The following is a 19,961-nucleotide window of genomic DNA, read 5'->3' on the forward strand; positions in this document are numbered from 1 at the left end:
CACGGAACACAAGAGGAAATCCTAGAGGACACGTGTTGTTCCCAAGTTCGTAGTTTCCAGGTTAGCATCCTCGATCTAGAAGAACATCTGGCATTGGTACTTGATGGACGATGGAAGATGGACATCACAGCTTCAGCTTCACCTTTGTACAGGTTGAGTCTCGCAGGGCCATTGCATTGTCCACAAGGAAACCGATAAGGCTGGATGGCGAGATTGGCTTGAGACGAGGGGCAGGAGGGGAAGACAGCCAGACAGCATCAAAGTAACTTGCACAGGCACAGTAGTGTTGTTCTGGACTCCCAAGCAGAGTCCAATCACGCAGGGCCGATCCCCCGTGACACCGGCGGCGGTGGGGCCATCGTCGTCCTGGCGCGTAATGCGCCCGGCTGATTTGCTCCATCTCCCTGTCACCCATGTCACTTTTCAATGCTGGACAATGTCGCTTTTCTTAAGCATAATGACGGCAAGACCCCTCAGGGCAGAGGGTTCCCCTCGTCTCCTTTCAGTCTGGATTCCTCCCGCAACCTCAACTTCGTTCGCATGTCGCGACCTTACCACCAGGCACAATGACTCGAGCTTACTCCGATGCTAAGCTGTCTCCCTTGTGGGAGAAAGCCTTGGAGAATTATCGCGAAGAGCTCGCTGCAGACGATGACTTTCGATCGATACTGGAAACGGGGAGCCTGGACGAGTTGCTCAACGACCCGAAGATACTACAACCATTTGGGCCGCGAGGGAGGAAGTCCCTGGACTCTATGTACCGCTTGAAACCGACTTTCAAACTGGTCAACGACTTCTCAGCGGTGCTCGCCGTCTCCTTTGGTGCGGGGACGGTTGCTACAGCTCTTGTCTGGGGAAGTATCCGGATGATTTTGACTGTACGTGAATCCTCCAGTCTACATCTCTGTGAGATGAAAGCCAACACCAGTGTAGCTGGCTTCTTCTGCGGGGAGCCTTATCCAGGAGGTCTCAGATATGTTGGAGGAACTGAGCTTGACATTACCGCGTCTGAAATCCTACGAGAAGGCGGTGCCTATGGACAAGGATCTAGAAGCATCGCTACTCTCTGTTTACACTGAGGTTATTTGCTTCTACGCCCGCGCCATCCACTTTTTCCGCAGCCACAAGCATTGTAAGAGCCGATCTTATCCCACATGTCAGCTTTATTCGCTTCTTTTTCTGCACCCCTGTCTCTGTGAGCTTCGCTTGAGAGCTCTTTCCCCTTTCTTCTACATTATTGCCTTGCTTTCTGATCGCTATACATTGTATATCTGCTGATCGAGAAAAGCGATCCTACTACGTAACTCATGGTCGGAGCTCAGTGGGGATTTCAGCAGGACGGTCCAGCGAATTTAAAGATTGTCAGCGACGATCGAGAGCGAGGTTGAGCTCACCAGGATGCGACAGGATAACCTGAAATACCACGAGATTCTTGACTTGATGACGAACTTCCATACACAGCGGCCCGAAACAGCGACGAAAGGCCGCCATCATATCCCATTTTCGGAAAGTCCACGTTTCTGGGGCCGGGAGGATGTTCTTTCACGGATAGATGGCGCACTTACAGGGAATGCGTCGAACTTATCGCTGCGATCGTTTGCCTTGTACGGAATGGGAGGTGTGGGTAAGACCCAAATCGCACTCAAATACGCCAATGCCTCCCGCCACAAATTCGACTCGATCTTTTGGATTTCCTCAGATAATCCGATCACAATTGGCCAGAGTTTCCGCGAAATTGCTAAGTCTCTGGGTCTTATTGAGCCAGGAGTGGAGAGCGATGACAATGCTGTGACATTGGAGGTGAAGTCTTGGTTATCATCAACCAGTAGGCGACTCTATGTTTCGGTACGGGTATAACAAACTGACTTGTATCTCAAGATAGCCGTTGGCTTCTGGTGTTAGATAATGCGGACGACTTGAGTGTGCTGAAGCAGGTGTGGCCCAGTAGTGCGGCTGGAGCCATCTTATTGACAAGCCGTGATCCCGCAGCAGTGTTTAGCCTGGCATCGGATGGCATCCAAGTCGCGCCATTCGACACCACAACCGGCTCTGCAGCACTATTGAATATTCTCGGACTTGATCCAGATACACAGTCCAACCAAGAAAAAGCAGCTGCTATTACTTCAGCCTTGGGAGGGCTGCCTTTGGCGCTCAACCAAATCGGCGGGTTTATTGCTCAGCGAAAGATCCCTTTGCACGACTTTCTGCCTCTATACAACAGAAACTCGGAAAGCGTAGATTCAAGGAGCACAGTGAACATGAACTACAACCATACACTAGCAACAGTCTGGGAAATGTCCCTAAGTCGGCTATCAGGAGATGCTAAAACCCTCCTGATGTTTCTCTCCTTTTTGGACCCTGACTATATCAACGAATCGCTGCTCAAAGAAGGGCCTGCCCAAGCGGAAGATTCAAGCCTCCGTTTTGCAAAGGATGAGATTGAGTGAGGATCATGCCAGAACATTGAGATTGTTTATGCTAACTTACTATGCAGCTTTTTGGATGCCGAGGAGGCTTTACTCCAAGGAGCTCTGATCGACAAGTCCAGTGAAAGTGGAATCGTATAGATGCATCGGCTTGTCCAAAGAGCGGTAATCCGTCGCATGAGTCTCGATGAACGACGGGACGTATTTTCTGTCTTGGTCGATGTTCTGAAAGCGAACTTTCCTGATACGTATAGCGCCGACGTTGGCCACCAGGTTGCATCGTGGACCCGCTGCGAAGCAAGCCTACCACATCTTGAGAACCTCACAAAGCAAAATGATAGATTTAGTATCTTTCCTGAGGGCAACCAGGCATTTGCAGAGCTTCTGTTGCGATGCAGCTGGTAAGTCCCAAGCACTGCGGGGACAACTAGATGCTGATCAAATTAGGTATCTGTACGAGCGAGAGAATTACAGCATCGCTCGAAAGTACGTGGAAATCGCTCTCGCAAAGTTTTCCGACGAAAGCTCTCTCGCATACGCAAGTGCTGTCGATCTCCAGGGCCTGATTGACTTGGATATTTGCCACCCCCAGACTGCTTTAGCAGCCTTTGAAAAGGCGTACAAGCTGCGCTCAGCCGCTCTTTCAAGCGAAGATGTATTTCTGGCTGCGAATTTAGTAAACTTTAGTCTCGCGCTCACCGAGCTCGGAGACCTTGATGGGGCTCGGGATTACCTCCAAAAGTCTATCGACGTTCGACTGAAGAACAGCAGCGATCGCATTGGCAACTCTTACAGTAATATGTCTAGCTTACTTCTTCGGATGGGGAAAGCGGACGAGGCGAAAGAGATGCTGAAGCGTTGTCCTTCGCTGAGAAAATTTACCGACGAGACCTTCCTTAAGACAGGCAATCCACGATTTTCTGGGTACGAATAAATTCTACGTAAGATGACCCTACAGTACTGACCTTATTGATTCAGGGACATGGTTCTACTCAGCCGCATCAGGATGGCACAAGGCCGGCAAGACGAGGCCTTAAACCTTGTCTCGAAAGCCCTCGCGTTTCGCAGACAATGTCTGGGAGAGCGTCTCAAAGTCTGCGATTCCCTGTATCAGGTTGCAGACATCCTCGAGAAAGGAGATAACCCTGCTCTGTCGTGGTAAGTTCAGACACTTGAGCCATGTCGGACCATCCTCTAATTTCCTAGCCAACTGCTAGACGAGTGTATCAAGATCGCGGAAGGACTGCCCCCAATTGAAGGTTTGCGCCACGTAGCCCGGGCATATTATAAGCTATCTTGTGTCGTCGGTGCGCTTGGAAAAGATAAAGACAGCACGGAGCACTTGGAGAAAGCGGCGGATCTCAAAGATGACATTCTGAAGTTAGAAGGCGATGAGGTGCTTGGGAAAGATGCACTTTCCGACTTCGAGGAGCTTGTTCCCTGGATGCTGTGGTGATCGGACTGGAAACCGCGATTTTGCAGTCAATGTTGTATGGTAGGCTGGTAGCATAGGATCAATGCCCGGCTGTCCGGAGTCCGAATTGGACACTCCAATCCATCGCGGAGGGGACTTGTAGGAATGAGGACGGAGTATGGAGTCCATCGAAAAAAAATACAACAAATCTCTGATTGGTGGATGACCCAGTCTATACCTGTGTATGTCACGTGATCTCTTAGGTTGAATGACAGTATCCGGCATCGATACTGCTCATCTTTCACGTGTTCGGGCATTTTCTATGAACTAATTTATTTGGGGTTTGGACCCATCCGAGAGTCCCCCCGGAATCAGGTATTTGCTTTGTGAGTCAGGTCCCTGCGAATAGCTAAGCTCATCTCGCAGAAGTCGGCCCCGATTGCCGATCGCCGATCGCGCCGTCCGTGGAACTTCCGCGGAAGGGAAGCGGAGATCCGAGCATATAACATCTCTTCCTCCACGGCATTCCCACGGAATCTCATCTACCACTCCCATCTTGAATCCACAGAATATGACCGCTTCGCCAGCCTGTCATGCCCGCTCCAGGCGAGCCCACCCGCTCAAATCGCAAAGGCCACTACTCCTGCGAGTTCTGCCGCAGCCGCAAGCTGCGCTGCGATAGACCCCTGCCCTGCACCAACTGCGTCTCACGCGGTAAGACGTGCCATTTTGCTTCAGGATCTGGCCCAAATGCCCGTGTGCATCGGAGAATAACCCCCAGTCAACATCATCCGCCGACCCTGCAGCAACAACCCTCGCCCACTCCCATCTCACTACCGTCACATTCACCACAGCTGGATCAGGGGGACTTGCTGGCGGAGGTACAAGCACTGAAAAGACTCGCTCAAGAACTGGAGAAGCGCGTGGCCCAGAGCACCAGACAACAGCGCGATACTCATAACAATGACAATGTCATTCCCTTGCCGTCGCCAGCTTCTGACCCCGGTTCGTCCCGGGACATGGGGCAGACTCCCTCGTTCGGCCCGGGTCAAGTGGGCGAGGTAGTCGCCCATCTAGAGCGCGTTTCCATGGCCCAGAGCTTTTCCGTGCGTTGATTCATTCCATAATGTCATTAATACATTGCTTACGACCACAGAAACCCGTCTACATTGATGACATAGTATTCAAGGTCGAGAGTATCCAGGCCATCCCGCAAGCCCCCAGCTACTCAGTGCACCGGGGTAAACCGACTCGATGTGTATGGCTACCGCGGTACAATGAGGCCAGACTGCTTCTCGACAAGTTCATAGCCAACGTCGGTTACATACATCATGTGACACATCACCCCTCCTTGCCCAGTGTCATCGACGACGTCTACCGACAGATCGGCAGTCAAGAGCCCATCAAGCCGGGCCACCTAGTCCTACTTCTCAGTATTATTGCCAGCACGACGCACGTGTGGACATCACTCGATGACGAGGGCTCTCTCTTCGAATCATCGACCCAAGCGAACGCGCAGACGCCTTTATGGATCAAGGCGACACACGACGTGCTCAATGCGGTGCAGGATGGCCCGGCACTGGCACTGGAGACCATCCAGGGCATCATAATTCTGTCTTTTATCATCTGCAACCTGGAGGGCGTCTCACTGCGCTACCGGTCTCTAATCTCGACCGGCCTATTGCTAGGCCGGGAGATAGGACTCCACCGTATCGACCACGAGTCCAATTCAGCCCCCGCGAACACCCTCCAGGCTGAAGTTGGCCGTCGAGTATGGTGGTACTTGATCGCTACCGACTGGTACATCCCCTCTCCATCCCCACAACAATCATCATCACTAACCACCCCAGGCTGCTCGCTGTACGACACGGTAGCCCCGGTGAAGGCGTATATCAATCCCACCCACGCCAAATGATGGTCCAAAAACCCCGCAACATCAACGACCTCGACCTCCTCAACAACAACAAACTGCCTATAGACCTCCCCATATCCCAGCCCACTGAAATGTCCTACTTCCTCCAGCGCATCCGCATCGCCGAAATCTCCCGCAACATCGTCGACCGTAACCCCATGTCCGCCGGCGGTGCAAACTACCACACTCACGTTATGGCAATGGACTTCGAACTCGACCATCTGATCCACGACATCCCCTCCTTTTTCCATCTCGAGCAATACGACCACAACCCGGACTCCCAAACAGACATATTCATCCAAGCATACCTCCTCAACTCCATCATCCACACCCAGCGCTGCAAACTGCACCTCACCTACCTCACCTCCGGACCAAACAACAACCCCACCTACGCCTCCTCCCGCGACGCGTGTCTCAACTCCGCCCGCCAGATCATTCGCACGGAAATCTACCTCGAACGGACCGGCCACCCTTTCGTGCTTATCCGTCAACGGCTATCGGGTCTCCTGTACGGAGTCTTCATGGCTACTATCGTGCTCTTGATGGACGCCTGCATTCATGGGTCGGGGTCGGGCTCCTTACAGAATGAGATCCGACATGGTGAGATCGCCGAAGCATTGAGGATTGTCGATGACGCGAGGAGGTATTCCTTCGCGGCGGCAAATCTATATGATTCGCTCATGCAGGTCTTGGAGAAGCATCGCCAGGCCCCGGTATCCGCGTCGCCACAGCTGGGAAATGCCCCTGTTTCTGCAACTGCCCCGACGATCAATGCCTTGCCGGCGTCTATGGAGCGATCTGAATCTGTAACCCTCGTCTCGAATACAACCTCGGTATCCACAAGAGGTGAACCAATGAGTGGCAGTCCGGATCAGACTTCAGTCGCGAACGGCCAGCCATTATATTACAACCCACTAGCTCAGGGCTTGGAGGAGCTGATGTTGCTGGATGGGTTCCAGTGGGATGATCTGTTTTCGGGGATCGATGCATCCTCGTTCTTCTGATCGCATATAAGCATTAAGACTCCAACCCTGGTGGTGTTTGAGTTTACATGTAACTAACTGCAGGGCTGTTAATTGGACATAGTTACAAAGGAAATAATCGAAGAAATTGCTGCATTAGGCGGTACTCTGGTCAGATCGATAGATTAGACTTCAAGGTGCACTTCATCACAATCAAACTTTCATGCGATCTACCAAGTGTTTTCAAGTCCGATTGGACGCAATCCTACATGATCCATCTGTCAGGGCAGAAAGTTTCCATGCGAACTACGCCACAAGACGATGCCCCCTGTCTACTAGCGGCGGTCTAAACGCCTCTAGTGCCATGCGTGCGGGGTATCCCTCATCCCATAACAACCCCCCCCCCCCCCCCACCACCACCATCATCTCTCCTTCACCTCCAACTCCCATCCATTGAAACCCACCACCACAATGCCCACTCCCCAAATATACCAACTGTCCATCTCCCCCGCCTTTGCCAGCCTAAGCGCCCAGGAAAAGCTCTACGCGCATCACTTGGCCAAGTATGCACCCCACTTCCCTTGCCCAACACCCCAAAGTCTAACAAACCCTCCACACAAAGAGCAGCATGGAACAGCACGCGAATCATCCTCCGGCAAGTCTCCCCCGAAGCTACCGGCATCTTCGACTTTATCATATCGCTATACCGCAGCTGTGACGGGAACTGGGAGCAACTCGCTGCGGAAAGCGGAGTGGATATCCAGGATGTAGAGCGGTTCCTCGATTACGCGGCGACATTTCTGTCGAATGTGGGGAATTACTACGTGAGGAATATCGCATTTTCTGTTAGATTTTGCACCAGCTGATGGGGCACAGGGATCCGGAGACCAGAAGTTCACGCCGGACGTGACGGGGGGATGTTTGGAGAAATTGGCGGGTGGGTCCTCGTCGGCAAGGAAGTTGTTGGAGGAGGTTAAAGGGCCCATGCTTGATGCTCTTCCACAGGGACTAGGCCGGCCGGGGCCCTTGACACAGTCGGCCTATTATCTGGGCGCAGACTGTCTGGATTCTGCGGAGGATGTCGCGGTGGTAGCGAGAGTCATGGAGGAGCAGTCTATTCTGCCGGAGAATACTCGTCTGAGAAGAATCGGGGCGGACTGCTACGACATCATGCAAGCATCCATCACGGAGGGAAAACCCCTTCTGCAGACCCACGACTCCAACGGCACAAAAATCTACCTTGCAAAAGGCGACCACAAAAACGAGCTATCACACATCTGTGATTGTCTCCAAGCCGCTATCCCCCATGCTTCGAGCCCGGCGCAGACGGAAATGCTCCAGAAAATTATCGACAGCTTCCAAACCGGCGATCTAGAGGCTTATCGCGCCTCGCAACGAATTTGGGTCAAGGACAAAGCGCCGCCGGTGGAATCGGTCTTCGGCTTCGTCGAGCCGTACCGGGACCCGTTGGGTGTTCGGGCGGAGTTTGAAGGGATTGTTGGGATCCCGGATCCAGGGGAGACGAGGATACTGAATAATCTTGCCAGCAGGGCGAATACTCTGGTTTATAAGCTTCCGTGGGTGGATGGGGATGAGGATGGTGCCAAAGGGCCGTTCGAGAAAGAATTGTTCGAGCCGCCCGACTTTTCGAGTATTCATAGTAAGTTAGATTTCTTGGAAGTTGGTGGGAGAGCAATAGCTGATTTATCAAGGTTTGGTGTACTGTTCCAGCATCATCTTTCCTGGGATTAACCTGCCCAATGTCAGTTGCTCATTACGCGGCCATTTAGGACCTTTACTGACATGAGCAGTACAACGACATCCGCCAGGAAACAGGCTACAAGAACATCATCTTCTCGAACAGAATGATCGCCGAGAGCAATCGAGCACGGGGCATCCACATGGTGGATGAACAAGAGCAATCCACATTCAAGAATCATCGGTTCCACGCCTACTATATCTGGGTGGTATTGCATGAGATTCTCGGTCATGGAACGGGGAAATTCCTAACTGAATCCTCAGACGGAAGTCTGAATTTCGATCAAAACCAGCCCCCGGTCGACCCTCTCACCGGGAACCCTGTCAATTCGTGGTATCGACCCGGGCAGACCTGGACAGGCGTATTCAATGACCTAGCGACGACGGTCGATGAATGTAGAGCGGAGCTGGTGGGCGCTTATCTCATTGATGATCTGGATATCCTCCGGATTTTCGGATACACGGCACAGAGCGAGGTTACGCCTGATGATAGTAAGTCTATCCGATGTGTCCATTGGTTTATGCTGCTGATCATACACCTCTAGTCGCATATAACATGTACCTCCAGCTGGGCGTCGACGGACTCCGAGGCCTCGAGAATTATGATCCCACGACGAAGGTACGTCTGCGTCCCCCTACTCACTTCTGCAAAGATACTAATCCAATATTTGACAGAAATGGGGCCAAGCACACAGTCGAGTAAGCCGCCTAGCCTCCTTATATTGATATTTCTGACGTACTAGGCGCACTTCTCAATGCTCCGCCATCTCCTTCGCGACAGCGACGGTCTATACACCGTCTTATGCGACATGGAGAACACGAAACTGACCGTCAAGGTGGATCGCTCCCGAGTTATTTCTCATGGCAAGCCTTCCTTGGGCCGGATGCTTCTGAAACTGCACATCTATCGCTGCACAGCCGATATCTCCAACTGTCGACTCTTCTATGAGGATTTATCGCACGTGGATGAGGAGGCACTACGATGGAGAGATATTGTTGTCTCCAAGAAGGATCCACCTTTGGCATTTAGTCAGGCGAACACATTCCTCGAGGGGGGTGATGTGAAACTGAAGGAGTATGCACCTACGGCACGGGGTATTATCCAGAGCTGGGCCGAAAGGGAAATAGAATAGAACAAAGGGGGGTGTTCACACCTTCTAGCTTCAGCTATGCCTATCTTAAGCGACTCCACAAACCTATTACAGCGCTTCTGTCTCTATCACAACCCAATTCAGTCGCCAATTCAGTCCAAGCACCCATACCCACCTGTCCAAACTCACCAACTACGTTACAAACAACTGCACAAACTGCAAAACAACCTGCATAAAGGCCATCAACGACCCAAAGGCGCCAAAAAAGATGACCGCCCAGAAGGTCAACCAGTTCGCCGAATCCCTCTTATCCCTCCATAGCTGAGCCCACGTTCTCGCCGTGGTAGTATCCAACAGCCTCTGCAAGACGGTAATCCGATACCGCAGGACGGGAAAATCCCTCGGGAGACAATAAGTCTCTTTCTGCAGGGGAACACCCAATCCACACAACACCATCATCATATCACTGTTATTGTTGCGGTCATCATTGTTCTTCCTCTTCCCACACAAGCTCCCCAACAGCAAATCGCGACTCTCCCTGGGGCCGTGCGCGAACGGATCCACCGCGCGAAAAACCCGACGGGCTTTCTTCGTCTGCGCGAAAAGCAGCCGGTAGGAGAGAAGGATCTCGCGGAGCAGCTGATCCACGTCCTCCTCGGTGGCCCACTGACAGCGCAATTTGCTGGTCGTAGCGCAGGCGTGGATGCACCCTCGACGTCGTCGACGAGCGTACGACTCCAGACTCAGCAGACAAAACGACGGGAATCGAAAGAGCGACAGTTCCTTCGTGGTGGAGTTGAACTCCAAGTGGCACGCTAGCGCATCCACCCATTTGATCCTGATGCCGGCGATAGAACTCAGGCTGTACGCGTTGAACGTCTTGGCGTTGACTTCTGTCCGGTGATGGAAGACCTGCTGCACGTCTGGGTCGTCGTTCAGACAGATGTTCGTGGCGGGGAGGAGGATCCCGAAACCCATGAGGAGTTCGCTGAGGGGCTCGTGTGCGCAGACGCCCATCGGCTGCTGGAGATCCATGTGCGTGAACTCGCAGCATCCTCTCTGCTCGTTGATTGCGAGCTGCTGGGGTGGCTGTGGCTGTTGCTGTGGCTGGTCGGTGGGCCGGGCGGGCTGGAAGAGCATGGTTTGCCAGCCCAGAACGCTGAAGATAAAGTAGCGCGCGTACTGGAGGGTTTCTGGGGAGGCATCGGTTGGCATGAGCTGTTTGTCCAGGAGCTGGATGATCACCCCGTCGATGGTTATGTTGCTGGTGGATACTATGCTCTCGGCTATGGCGAGGAAGGCGGATACGAACAGGTCCCAGTGGCTTCCGGGGGTGCAGTGCTCGTGTTCGGAGTGGAATATGTCAAAGACTTCGGCCGGGAGCTCGTTGAATTGTGCCGAGAGCCAGGCACTGTACCATCTGGGTCCTTCGTTCTTGGGGCAGCTTCCCAGGCCATTGGGGAGGATGTCCTGCGTTTCTGGGGCGCCTGTGGATGATTCTCGCCCGTCCACTGTATGGAGCGGTTAGTGAATTATGAAGTCAGAGTTGCTTGCTGGGAAGAGAAGAGGGTTAGACGCGTACCAGATATTGCTAGTCCATGATCCGGTTTGTGTCCGATATGTAGATTGATGATACCCTTTGCCATAGCCAAGGATAGTAGCCTGTTTGATAGTATGGGGACAGATCCAAACCAGCCACCAACTGTCTGTCTGTCTGTCTCTGATTCGACTCGACAGACTCGTAGGTCATCTAGCAGTCCTTGCCAGAATCAATTTTCGACCATAAACGTCAGCCTGAGAAACATAAGATCTCGAAGGCGCCCCCATTTCTGCCAGGCTTTCCCTACTACATATACGCCATTCGTAGCTGCGCGGCTAAATCTGGGGCCACCTCACCTAGCCTAGTGGTGTGTCAATTCTAGCGTCCATGGTACATCTGTTAGTCAAAGTGTCGTGGCAAATGATAGAAAGGCTTGTGTGATGCTGCTGCTGTTCAACCACTGTAGCACCCATAGACACGGCGGCTAGCAGACTAGACAATGATGTCGGGTGTCACGGTGTGGGTGCATATGCACCCGGCTGGCGGTAAATCGGATCATCCTGTTGGTGCCCGCAGCAACTACTGGATCTTTATATAGATATTAATGCAGATTCTTCTACATGGGAACTACTCACTACTACTATGTACTAAGTACTTTCTCCTGGAAACAGGTGGTATGCAAGCGTTTTAAGTGTGCAGTTGGGCAGACAGGTTATCTTTATTTTCTTTGACATTGATAAAACGTGTGATATGCAGGTGAGATGCGCAAGGCATATACTAGTAGTACTTTCAAAAAGGCCTTTTTCTGTTGGTTTCTGCACCGTGCTGTTGGGTTGTTTTGTTTGCTGCAAGTGCGTGAAGCGTGTGCCTGGTCAGGTGATCGCCACTGGTAATTAAGCCGGGATTCTCCTCTCTCTCTCTCTCTCTTCTCCTCTTCAACCTCCTCTGTCTGGAAAGCAAGCACCTACCAACCAGCGACAACCTGGAGGCTTTCATCTCGAGCCGTGGCAAGTAATAACCCCTCGACTCATCAGTTCACAAGCAGGGTCCAGCCGCAAAGCCTCTCCTCCCAACAAGATATCAACAAATAAGACACAGCTTATACAAAGCCCTCCTACCGGAGCAAACCGATCATAGCGTATATCTAAACCCAGACCTCAATCTCACCACCCCACCCGGGCCCCGTTGGACCACATCCCCCGGCTTGGAGTCAGGCTCAGCTTCCCTGCCCGCCATCTCAGCCGCCTCTAACCTCTGATTCTCCCAGACAAGGCAGAAGCGCAACACAGTGGCCACGCAGATGGATGCAAAGACGAATACGGAGTTGGCTACCATCGCGGCTAGATATCGTGGGCCGGTGTTGGCGTTATACATGTATGGTGAGTAGATCTGGGCGAAGTTCCCGACCATGTTGGCGATGGCGAATGCGGCAGCACGTTTTTCTAGGGGTCGGGGGATCTATATGGTCAGTATCAGGCTCCCCGGTGGATGGAGAGGCGTTTCAGGTCCTACCGCGAGAAAATCCATCCACGCCAGGGAGATGTCGTAACTCCCGTACACTCCTCCGAGCATCAGGAAGAGCGAGAAATACCGCGGTGCCAACGCCGTGCTAGTCGCTGCGATGGTATACCCCGCTAGCCCTGCAACCAGTGGTGTGACCAAGTGAAAATAACGCTCGGAGTGCTTGTCGCTGGACATAGAGATGGCCAGGGCGACCATGGCGGCAAAGACATATGGCGGGGCGACCATGAGCAGCCATTGAACCGCGCTGAATTTGAAGGTTGCAACCAGAGTCGGGATGAACGATGTGACGGCGCCTGCGCTGGTTTTGGTGATGATGATGGCAGTCAGGAGCCAGACCTTGTAATCGACGATCGCCATCTTGATGCCCTGGAGGATTGGTCCTTTTGCTTCGTCAACAGTGCCGCTATGTCGGTGCAGTCGGTGGATGGCGATCGCCCGCTCCTGATCCGCGAGGCCCCGCGTTGTCGATGGGAAGTCGACCAAGATAAAGATGGATAGCAGGGATACTCCGACAGTAATGATGCCCTTGAGGATAAACAGCCGCTTCCAGGAGAGAAGTCCATGTACATTGTTCAGCCCGTATTGGACCCCTGCACCAACCAGTCCCCCGAAGCCCCCGGACAGCAAACTGCCGGTATACAGCACCGCCGTCCGGGTGGCCAGCTCTTTGGGGGTGTACCAGCTCGACAACAGAAACAGTGCTCCGGGAAAAAACGGTGCTTCGAGGAATCCCAGGGAAAACCGACATATGACCAACCCGCGGAAGTCCTTCACTATTCCCCAAAGAGCCATGCAGAAGGGGAGGTAAATGCTGGGGCGGACCCGGGTCGGAAGCATGTTGGAGGGAATCTGCAGAGCGATATAGCCGGCAAAGAGAACCGATATGGCGACATTGTAGTCATCGCCTTTGAGGCCTAGGTCGGTCTCGATGCCCTGGACGCGAGCGTTGGGAAGCGCATTGCGGTCGAGGTAGCTGGTGGGGTCAGCATCAGGATTCGCAGGGCGATATCAGAGGGGCTGTCAACTTCAGGACGATCATCAACACTAGAACTGGCATCAGTCGCCAGTCGACCTTGCGGACAAGCTGTCTCTCCAAGGCTGCATACTCGATGGGATTTCTCGGCACTCCTGGGATAGCATCTGGGCTGTTCTCAACATGGCTGGAACCCGGCTGGGCTATGTCGTCTGGCATTATCGACAATGAGAATCAGCCGTTCAGCTGATTGCGAGACAGATTTCAACAGAGGACTGACGCAGCGCTGTAAAGGGACCGGAACTCCGAGAAAAGCTCACATCTTATGGAGTTTCCCGTGAGGCTGAGGGCGGGGAAGTGATGTGTGCAACATACAAGCTGACAGGGTACTTGGCGATGGGTTTGTCCAGCCTGCGCAATCGGTACTTGGGTACGTTGATCATGCTTGACTCCTGCGGATCATCTATAGTACTATACATTGCGGGGGCTCAAACTTTGTAGAGGTGTTTGCCGGGAGACTTACGTCGCAGGATGTTGAAGCGGCTTAGGGATTCAATGGCATGACGGGGGGCCATGATGTCAATGAATATGCAAATACGGGGTACAAGCCAGCCAGCTATGGTAAGGCTGCAGGCTGCATTGGCTGATGAGGGTTAAATAGTACCAATGGCAGGCGACGGAACCATCCGAGGGTTGTAGGGTGTGCTCGGATCGTTCCGGGCGGCCAAACGACAAGGCAGCCACTCTGAATGTTATTGTTATAACTTATTTGGCATCCTTCCCCGCACAACATCAGCATCAGGGTATCCGCCGCTGCGTTCGAGAGTGGGAACACAACCCTAGTGAGTCAATCTTATAGGCCCCAGAAGCTCGGAGTCATCGGATACGATACTAACCCGACCAGATCATGAAATCCCTCCAATCCTTAAGAATCGCCGTCCGCCCCTCCGCCAGTCCGCGCCTCGCCCACCAGTGCGTCCGTCCCCTGTCCACGACAATGCAACGGTTCACCCAAGCCCGCCGTCAACAGAGCCTCCCCGCGGCCTACTACCGCGGGGGAACATCCCGGGCCATCATGATCCGGCGGGAAGACCTCCCCCCGGACCAAACCCAATGGGACCCCATCCTACTGGGCTGCATCGGATCCCCCGACCCCTACGGCCGACAACTCGACGGCATGGGCGGGGGCATCTCCAGCCTGTCGAAAGTCTGCGTCGTGGGGCCATCAACCCACCCTGACGCCGACGTCGACTACACCTTCATCTCCCTCGGGATCAAAACCCCCCACGTCGACCTATCCAGCAACTGCGGAAACATGTCCGCCGCCGTCGGCCCCTTCGCCATCGACTCCGGCATGATCCCCCTTTCCTCCTCCGAATCCACCACAACCACGGTCCGCATCCTCAACACAAACACCAACAAAATCATCCACGCCAACTTCCCCATCATCGACGGCGAAGCCCAAGCCGACGGCTCCTTCGCGATCGACGGCGTCGCCGGCACCGCCAGCCGGATTGAGCTACGCTTCATCGACCCCGCCGGCTCCCGCACCGGCCATCTCTTCCCCACAGGAAACCACATCGACACGATCGACGCCGTCCCCGTGACGTGCATCGACGCCGGAAACCCCTGCTGCTTTGTCGAGGCTTCCGCTCTCGGCGTCTCGGGCGTCCTCACCCCCCAGCAGATCGATGATCATCCGTCCCTCAAAGCCCAGCTGGAATCTATTCGTCGTCAGGCGGGCGTGAAGATGGGTCTGGCTGGAACGGAGGATGACGTCCCGGGGAGTGTGCCGAAAATTGGGTTTGTTTCGAGACCTGGGGGTGGGGAGGAGGGGGAGGGGGAGGGTTTGGTTGGGAATGGGAATGTCGTTGTGCGTGCTATGTCGGTGGGACAGCCGCATAAGGCGGTCCCGGTGACGGTGGCGTTGGCGCTGGCTACGGCGGCGAATATGGAGGGGACTGTTGTGTCGACATGTGTGGTTCGGGATGGGGATGGGCAGGCGGACTCGGGGTCGGGGTCGGGGTCCGGGTTGGTGATTGCTCATGCAAGTGGGACTTTGGAGGTGGATGCCAGGTTTGATGAGCGGGGGGATGTCAGCTTCGCGACGGTGTTTCGGACGGCGAGGCGGTTGATGGAGGGGAGGGTGTTTTGGAAGGGGTGAGTTGGCTGAGTATGATATTGTATTGTTGATGGGTGGTTGTTCTTTAATCAGATGTCATGTCATGCTGATCGGCCGGCCCACTCACTCACTCCGCGGATACTCCGCGGCAGGTCTATCTCGGAGCTTGGGCTTGTCGGCGTCCTGGCCTCCGCGGAGGTGTTGGGTAAGTAATTGGGTAGATTGGTTTAGTAAAATCCGTACTGGACTTTGAGTCGAATAAGGAGGGGGGGGGGGGTGTTTTGGGTCTAGCTGGGTGCGTTGGTTTCTCCAAGTAAACAGTAAACAGCGAGGTATATAACTACTTCCTACCGGGCCCTCCAATCCAATATTACCTATACTTGAACAGTCAGTCTCTGCGTTACCTTAATTGTTCTCGCTAGTCCATCATGTCAGATACCACATTAGCCCCAGAAGCTGGCTTCAAGTCAGCCATCACCCAGCTCGACGATGTCGAGCACTCATCCGCCGACGAAAAGACCAAAGATCCCAATATTGTCGACTTCGACGGACCCAATGACCCTGAGAATCCGATGAACTGGTCCGCTACCAAGAAGACGATGACCATAGCCATTGTTTCGGTTATGACAATGCTCTCGTGCGTACACCACCCACTGTCTCGGCCACAGCTAACCCATCCAGCCCCATCGGCTCAACCATCAGCTCGGCCGGCGCCCCCGACATCATGTCCCACTTTCACTCCACCAACGCCTCCCTCGAGTCCTTTATCACCACCGTCTACCTCCTGGGCTACACCTTCGGACCCATTGCTATTGCCCCCCTCTCCGAACTATACGGCCGCGCACCGCTGTACAAGATCTGCATGGTTCTCTTCGTGATCTTCAACATCGCCTGCGCTGTCGCCAATACTCTCCCCTCCCTGATCGTCTTTCGACTGCTTGCCGGTGTCTGGGGCTCCTGCCCCGTTACCCTCGGCACAGGGTCTATCGCCGACATGATCCCCCGCGAGAAACGCGCCGGGGCCATGGCAGCATACGTCCTCGGGTCAGTCCTCGGACCCACCATCGGGCCCATCTGCGGAGGCTATCTAACTCCAGCGGCAGGCTGGCGCTGGAATTTTTGGCTGCTGGCTATATTGGCGGGTGTTGTGGCCGTGGTTGTCATTCTCTTCGTACACGAGTCTTACCCGTACGTGCTGCTCCAGCAAAAGACGCGGCGTCTGCGCAAAGAAACAGGCAACCCGAATCTCCGTTCCGCGTTGGACACGGGGCGAACGCCCCGCGAGCTATTCACGTTTTCGATCTGGCGACCCCTGAAGATGCTTCTCTCGCCGATTGTCTTCGCGCTGTCCCTCTATGCTGCGGTGGTGTACAGCTACATGTACCTATGCTTCACCACCTTCCCGCTTGTCTTCGCAGACCAGTATGGCTTCGGTAGCGGGGCGTCGGGTCTGGCGACTCTGGGTCTGGCACTCGGTTCTGCGGTCGGGGTTGTTATCTGCGGTGTGTCTGTGGAGAGACTGTCCGCGTATCTGACGAAGAGAAATGGCGGGGAGCCGAAGCCGGAGTATCGGTTGCCTACTCTGGCTATTGGGGGGGTTTGTGTCCCCATCGGACTGTTCTGGTATGGGTGGACAGCAGAGAGTAAGACGCATTGGATTGTGCCGATTATTGGGACGGGGTTTGTGGGGTCGGGAATGATAGTGACTTATGTGAGTGCCCTTTTCCTTCTCCCGTGTTCTGTTCGATGACTATCGACGCGACTGCTGTAAAACGGTCAACTGACAACAACCAGATGGCCAGTTCTATGTACCTAGTCGACGCGTACACCGTGTACGCCGCGTCAGTAACCGCCTCCAGCACCATTCTTCGGTGTCTCTTCGGCTCTCTGCTCCCTCTGGCTGGCAACGCCATGTTCAGCGCCTTGGGAGTCGGCTGGGGGAACTCGGTCCTGGGATTTATATCCGTGGCTTTTCTGCCGGTTCCGTTCTTCCTGTATCTGTATGGGGAGCGGATTCGCGAGAGTAGACGGTTTCATGTGGAGTTTTGAGACGGTGGTCAGCTTTGGTGGAGAGAAAGGGGGAGCGGGAGGGGGAAGGGGAGAAATACACTGGGATGGATAAAGTGGTGTTACTTACTGAGTACCTACTAGGCTGGGGGAGGGACATCCGAGCGGTGCCTCAGGTTTGTGCCTGCCAGTGACTGCCTCTTCCTTCCTCTTCCTCTCTGTTCCTCCCTCTTCCTCTCTCTTCCTCTCTCTTCCTTCTTCTTCTTCTTCCTCTCCCTGCTGTACTTTCCATATAGGATTTGAGTCAGATGCCTCAATGCCAATCAAAACAGGAAGGTACTATGCCCTGCACAACAATAACAACTTCTGCAGTCTTCATCCACCTCCCCTTATGATGTCTCTTTCTGCATCATTTTACTTCTCCCAACCCATTACTCCATCTTCCGTGTCCCTTACGCTCTATTCTTTTACTCCCCAGCTCTATCTAAGCAACAATCATCATGAACACAAAGTACAGCAACTACAACATCCCCTACACAGAGGAGTTTGCGGACTCTCTAGATAAAGATGCACGCGCCCTTGCAGGAGCACTGGGCTTCCAAAAGACATCCCAGATAAATGACCTGTTCTACACCGACCCCAACACGAGCAATCTCCTCAACCAGTGGGTGAATGATCGCCAGGCGGTATTTGGCCTTGTATCAACCACAAGACCGGCGCCGGTGACAGTGTCACGACTATTTGCTACGACTGAGGTTCCCCTATATGGGGCGCTGTTTGATGCTGGCTCGCCACCCCGGATCGGTGGTCTAGTGACAGCAAAAAATATCGTTGTCCTAAACATGATCTGGTACATCCATCGCTTTTTGGAAGCACACCCGACGTTGTTCCCAAATTCTACAGTGAACCCCGTTAGCCTCCGCGACAATGACCTCTTTCGTGTGTGGAAGCTTCTAGTATATATTTATAATCAGTGGAACCAGGGGAGTCTCGCCAGTAATCCCATGGACCGGGACGCGACACCGCCTCAGTACAAATAGCAGCCAGTCCTTCAACAGTCAGTGCCGACAACTTACGAGACTATGGCCTTTCACTCGGCATTTGGGAAACAGTCTGACTGCACGAGCGGTCCAAATGGATCTAGTTACAGCCAAGTATCAAAGCACTGTTGACTGGAATGAATACATTAAGTAGGTCCCATCAACAAGACCTGCCATCCCTCCCCATCCGCTTCAACCAAACTCCCAAGTCAAAGATGCCATCACTAAGGTCATTTGGATTCCCCGCAAATTTGAATGTGTATCCGAGATCCTCCTCCGACTCATGATTGTCTGTGTAATTGATAAGACAAGGCTCGATGCGGTAGTTGTCTGTCTCATATGCGGCAAGCTTCTCTCCATTCTCCACCGTGTGCACGTGGTAGGCAACACCTCGAACGATTGAGCCAGGGGCATCAAGCAAGGCAGGATACTGTCCCCACAGCTTACATTCATAGCCTATCATGTAAGCTGGTCGGAGGATGGGCTTTTCGTCTAAGAATAGGATTTCAGTGAGCATTGCTGGATCAGCAAGTGTGCCGTAGAAGAAGCACGTTGCGCGCGACGGGGTGGCGGACTTAGCTTTGTTTTGGCGCTGGATTAGATGGGGAGTCTGTTAAGTGTGCGGGATGTACTGTGTAGAGTGTAGAGTGTAGAGTGTTGGCAATGTATATTAGCTTTCTCACACCGTGGATGGTCTTTAGTATATTCACTCATAGGGCGGTTGATATACCGCTGCTGGTACGGTATCGTAACGCCACTCCCACATGGCTCCACGCAGTGGGGCTGCCGCATCAGGGAGCCTTGAGACATCTTCATTTCAATTCAAGGTCTCGCAAAATGGTTTGGTGGTGATTATATCAGAAGCCATTATTTCTTTGCTATTTTATGTCAGCAGCAGCGACATGTGTAAGAGTCACCCGAGCGGTCCTCCAACCGCAGCTCAGATGTATTGACTGATCGGGTCGTTCCCGCCGGTCCAAATGCAAATCAGCTATTACTTCGGGCCGATTGGCTCTGCATGGCTGCAGGCCGATCCCGATCCCGATCCACCCGGAATAATGATGCGGAATAATGTTTTCGTCTGGGCTGCAATGATCCATCGGAATATCAATCTCTTTAAACTAGGCTACCTGCGATTTGTTTTCCCGACACCAAGATCTCAGCAATACATTTTCCGTAGAGTTGGATGCAA

At 53.5% G+C, this 19,961-nt stretch overlaps 8 protein-coding genes across 8 annotated transcripts; 5 read left to right on the plus strand and 3 right to left on the minus strand.

The window, feature by feature from the left end:
* The first annotated feature begins 464 nt into the window (after positions 1-464).
* Positions 465-4,011, plus strand: BO70DRAFT_387071 (TPR-like protein). Its single transcript, XM_025545878.1, has 10 exons — positions 465-878; positions 934-1,132; positions 1,289-1,321; positions 1,367-1,825; positions 1,879-2,443; positions 2,495-2,553; positions 2,590-2,827; positions 2,874-3,350; positions 3,405-3,584; positions 3,633-4,011. Exons 1-10 carry the CDS (start codon positions 567-569, stop codon positions 3,880-3,882), a joined length of 2,772 nt encoding a protein of 923 aa, XP_025399636.1. The 5' UTR covers positions 465-566; the 3' UTR covers positions 3,883-4,011.
* Positions 4,012-4,966: 955 nt separating this feature from the next.
* Positions 4,967-6,756, plus strand: BO70DRAFT_336004 (fungal specific transcription factor domain-containing protein; the record flags this gene model as incomplete). The annotated part of the gene is made up of 2 exons (XM_025541080.1): positions 4,967-5,640; positions 5,691-6,756. 2 exons carry the CDS (start codon positions 4,967-4,969, stop codon positions 6,754-6,756), a joined length of 1,740 nt encoding a protein of 579 aa, XP_025399637.1.
* Positions 6,757-7,151: 395 nt separating this feature from the next.
* On the plus strand, positions 7,152-9,680 carry BO70DRAFT_32025 (dipeptidyl peptidase III). Its single transcript, XM_025540471.1, has 8 exons — positions 7,152-7,277; positions 7,337-7,538; positions 7,591-8,374; positions 8,427-8,476; positions 8,526-8,964; positions 9,018-9,091; positions 9,148-9,171; positions 9,216-9,680. Exons 1-8 carry the CDS (start codon positions 7,186-7,188, stop codon positions 9,603-9,605), a joined length of 2,055 nt encoding a protein of 684 aa, XP_025399638.1. The 5' UTR covers positions 7,152-7,185; the 3' UTR covers positions 9,606-9,680.
* On the minus strand, positions 9,639-11,545 carry BO70DRAFT_336008 (uncharacterized protein). The gene is made up of 2 exons (XM_025541081.1): positions 11,146-11,545; positions 9,639-11,074 (listed from the first exon to the last, which is right to left on the minus strand). The coding sequence occupies exons 1-2, from the start codon at positions 11,207-11,209 to the stop codon at positions 9,756-9,758; spliced, it is 1,383 nt and encodes a 460-aa protein (XP_025399639.1). The 5' UTR covers positions 11,210-11,545; the 3' UTR covers positions 9,639-9,755.
* A 341-nt stretch (positions 11,546-11,886) lies between these two features.
* Positions 11,887-13,819, minus strand: BO70DRAFT_336009 (MFS transporter; the record flags this gene model as incomplete). The annotated part of the gene is made up of 3 exons (XM_025541082.1): positions 11,887-12,561; positions 12,616-13,600; positions 13,653-13,819. 3 exons carry the CDS (start codon positions 13,817-13,819, stop codon positions 12,235-12,237), a joined length of 1,479 nt encoding a protein of 492 aa, XP_025399640.1. The 3' UTR covers positions 11,887-12,234.
* Positions 13,820-14,305: 486 nt separating this feature from the next.
* BO70DRAFT_336012 (DUF453 domain protein) lies at positions 14,306-15,764 on the plus strand (the record flags this gene model as incomplete). The annotated part of the gene is made up of 2 exons (XM_025541083.1): positions 14,306-14,442; positions 14,505-15,764. Exon 2 carries the CDS (start codon positions 14,508-14,510, stop codon positions 15,762-15,764), a length of 1,257 nt encoding a protein of 418 aa, XP_025399641.1. The 5' UTR covers positions 14,306-14,442; positions 14,505-14,507.
* A 369-nt stretch (positions 15,765-16,133) lies between these two features.
* Positions 16,134-18,729, plus strand: BO70DRAFT_379481 (MFS transporter; the record flags this gene model as incomplete). The annotated part of the gene is made up of 7 exons (XM_025545351.1): positions 16,134-16,359; positions 16,404-17,433; positions 17,517-17,722; positions 17,874-17,905; positions 18,026-18,065; positions 18,247-18,668; positions 18,704-18,729. Exons 1-7 carry the CDS (start codon positions 16,151-16,153, stop codon positions 18,727-18,729), a joined length of 1,965 nt encoding a protein of 654 aa, XP_025399642.1. The 5' UTR covers positions 16,134-16,150.
* Positions 18,730-18,804: 75 nt separating this feature from the next.
* Positions 18,805-19,429, minus strand: BO70DRAFT_314333 (gamma-glutamylcyclotransferase family protein). The gene has a single exon (XM_025540280.1). The coding sequence runs from the start codon at positions 19,284-19,286 to the stop codon at positions 18,930-18,932; it is 357 nt and encodes a 118-aa protein (XP_025399643.1). The 5' UTR covers positions 19,287-19,429; the 3' UTR covers positions 18,805-18,929.
* Positions 19,430-19,961: the final 532 nt, after the last annotated feature.

The sequence above is a fragment of the Aspergillus heteromorphus genome (genome assembly GCF_003184545.1).
Source record: "Aspergillus heteromorphus CBS 117.55 chromosome Unknown BO70scaffold_11, whole genome shotgun sequence".
NCBI lineage: Eukaryota > Fungi > Ascomycota > Eurotiomycetes > Eurotiales > Aspergillaceae > Aspergillus > Aspergillus heteromorphus.

Excerpts from the sequence above, each read along its gene's own strand:
- BO70DRAFT_387071 (XM_025545878.1), top strand. The coding sequence starts at position 567 with ATGACTCGAGCTTACTCCGATGCTAAGCTGTCTCCCTTGTGGGAGAAA. Across the intron at positions 1,133-1,288 it reads TTTCCGCAGCCACAAGCATT|CGATCCTACTACGTAACTCA; the intron begins GTAAGAGCCGAT and ends GATCGAGAAAAG. Across the intron at positions 1,322-1,366 it reads TAACTCATGGTCGGAGCTCA|CGACGATCGAGAGCGAGGTT; the intron begins GTGGGGATTTCA and ends AAAGATTGTCAG.
- BO70DRAFT_32025 (XM_025540471.1), top strand. The coding sequence starts at position 7,186 with ATGCCCACTCCCCAAATATACCAACTGTCCATCTCCCCCGCCTTTGCC. Across the intron at positions 8,477-8,525 it reads CTGGGATTAACCTGCCCAAT|TACAACGACATCCGCCAGGA; the intron begins GTCAGTTGCTCA and ends TGACATGAGCAG. Across the intron at positions 9,092-9,147 it reads ATTATGATCCCACGACGAAG|AAATGGGGCCAAGCACACAG; the intron begins GTACGTCTGCGT and ends AATATTTGACAG.
- BO70DRAFT_336008 (XM_025541081.1), bottom strand. The coding sequence starts at position 11,209 with ATGGCAAAGGGTATCATCAATCTACATATCGGACACAAACCGGATCAT. Across the intron at positions 11,075-11,145 it reads TCATGGACTAGCAATATCTG|TGGACGGGCGAGAATCATCC; the intron begins GTACGCGTCTAA and ends CGCTCCATACAG.
- BO70DRAFT_314333 (XM_025540280.1), bottom strand. The coding sequence starts at position 19,286 with ATGCTCACTGAAATCCTATTCTTAGACGAAAAGCCCATCCTCCGACCA.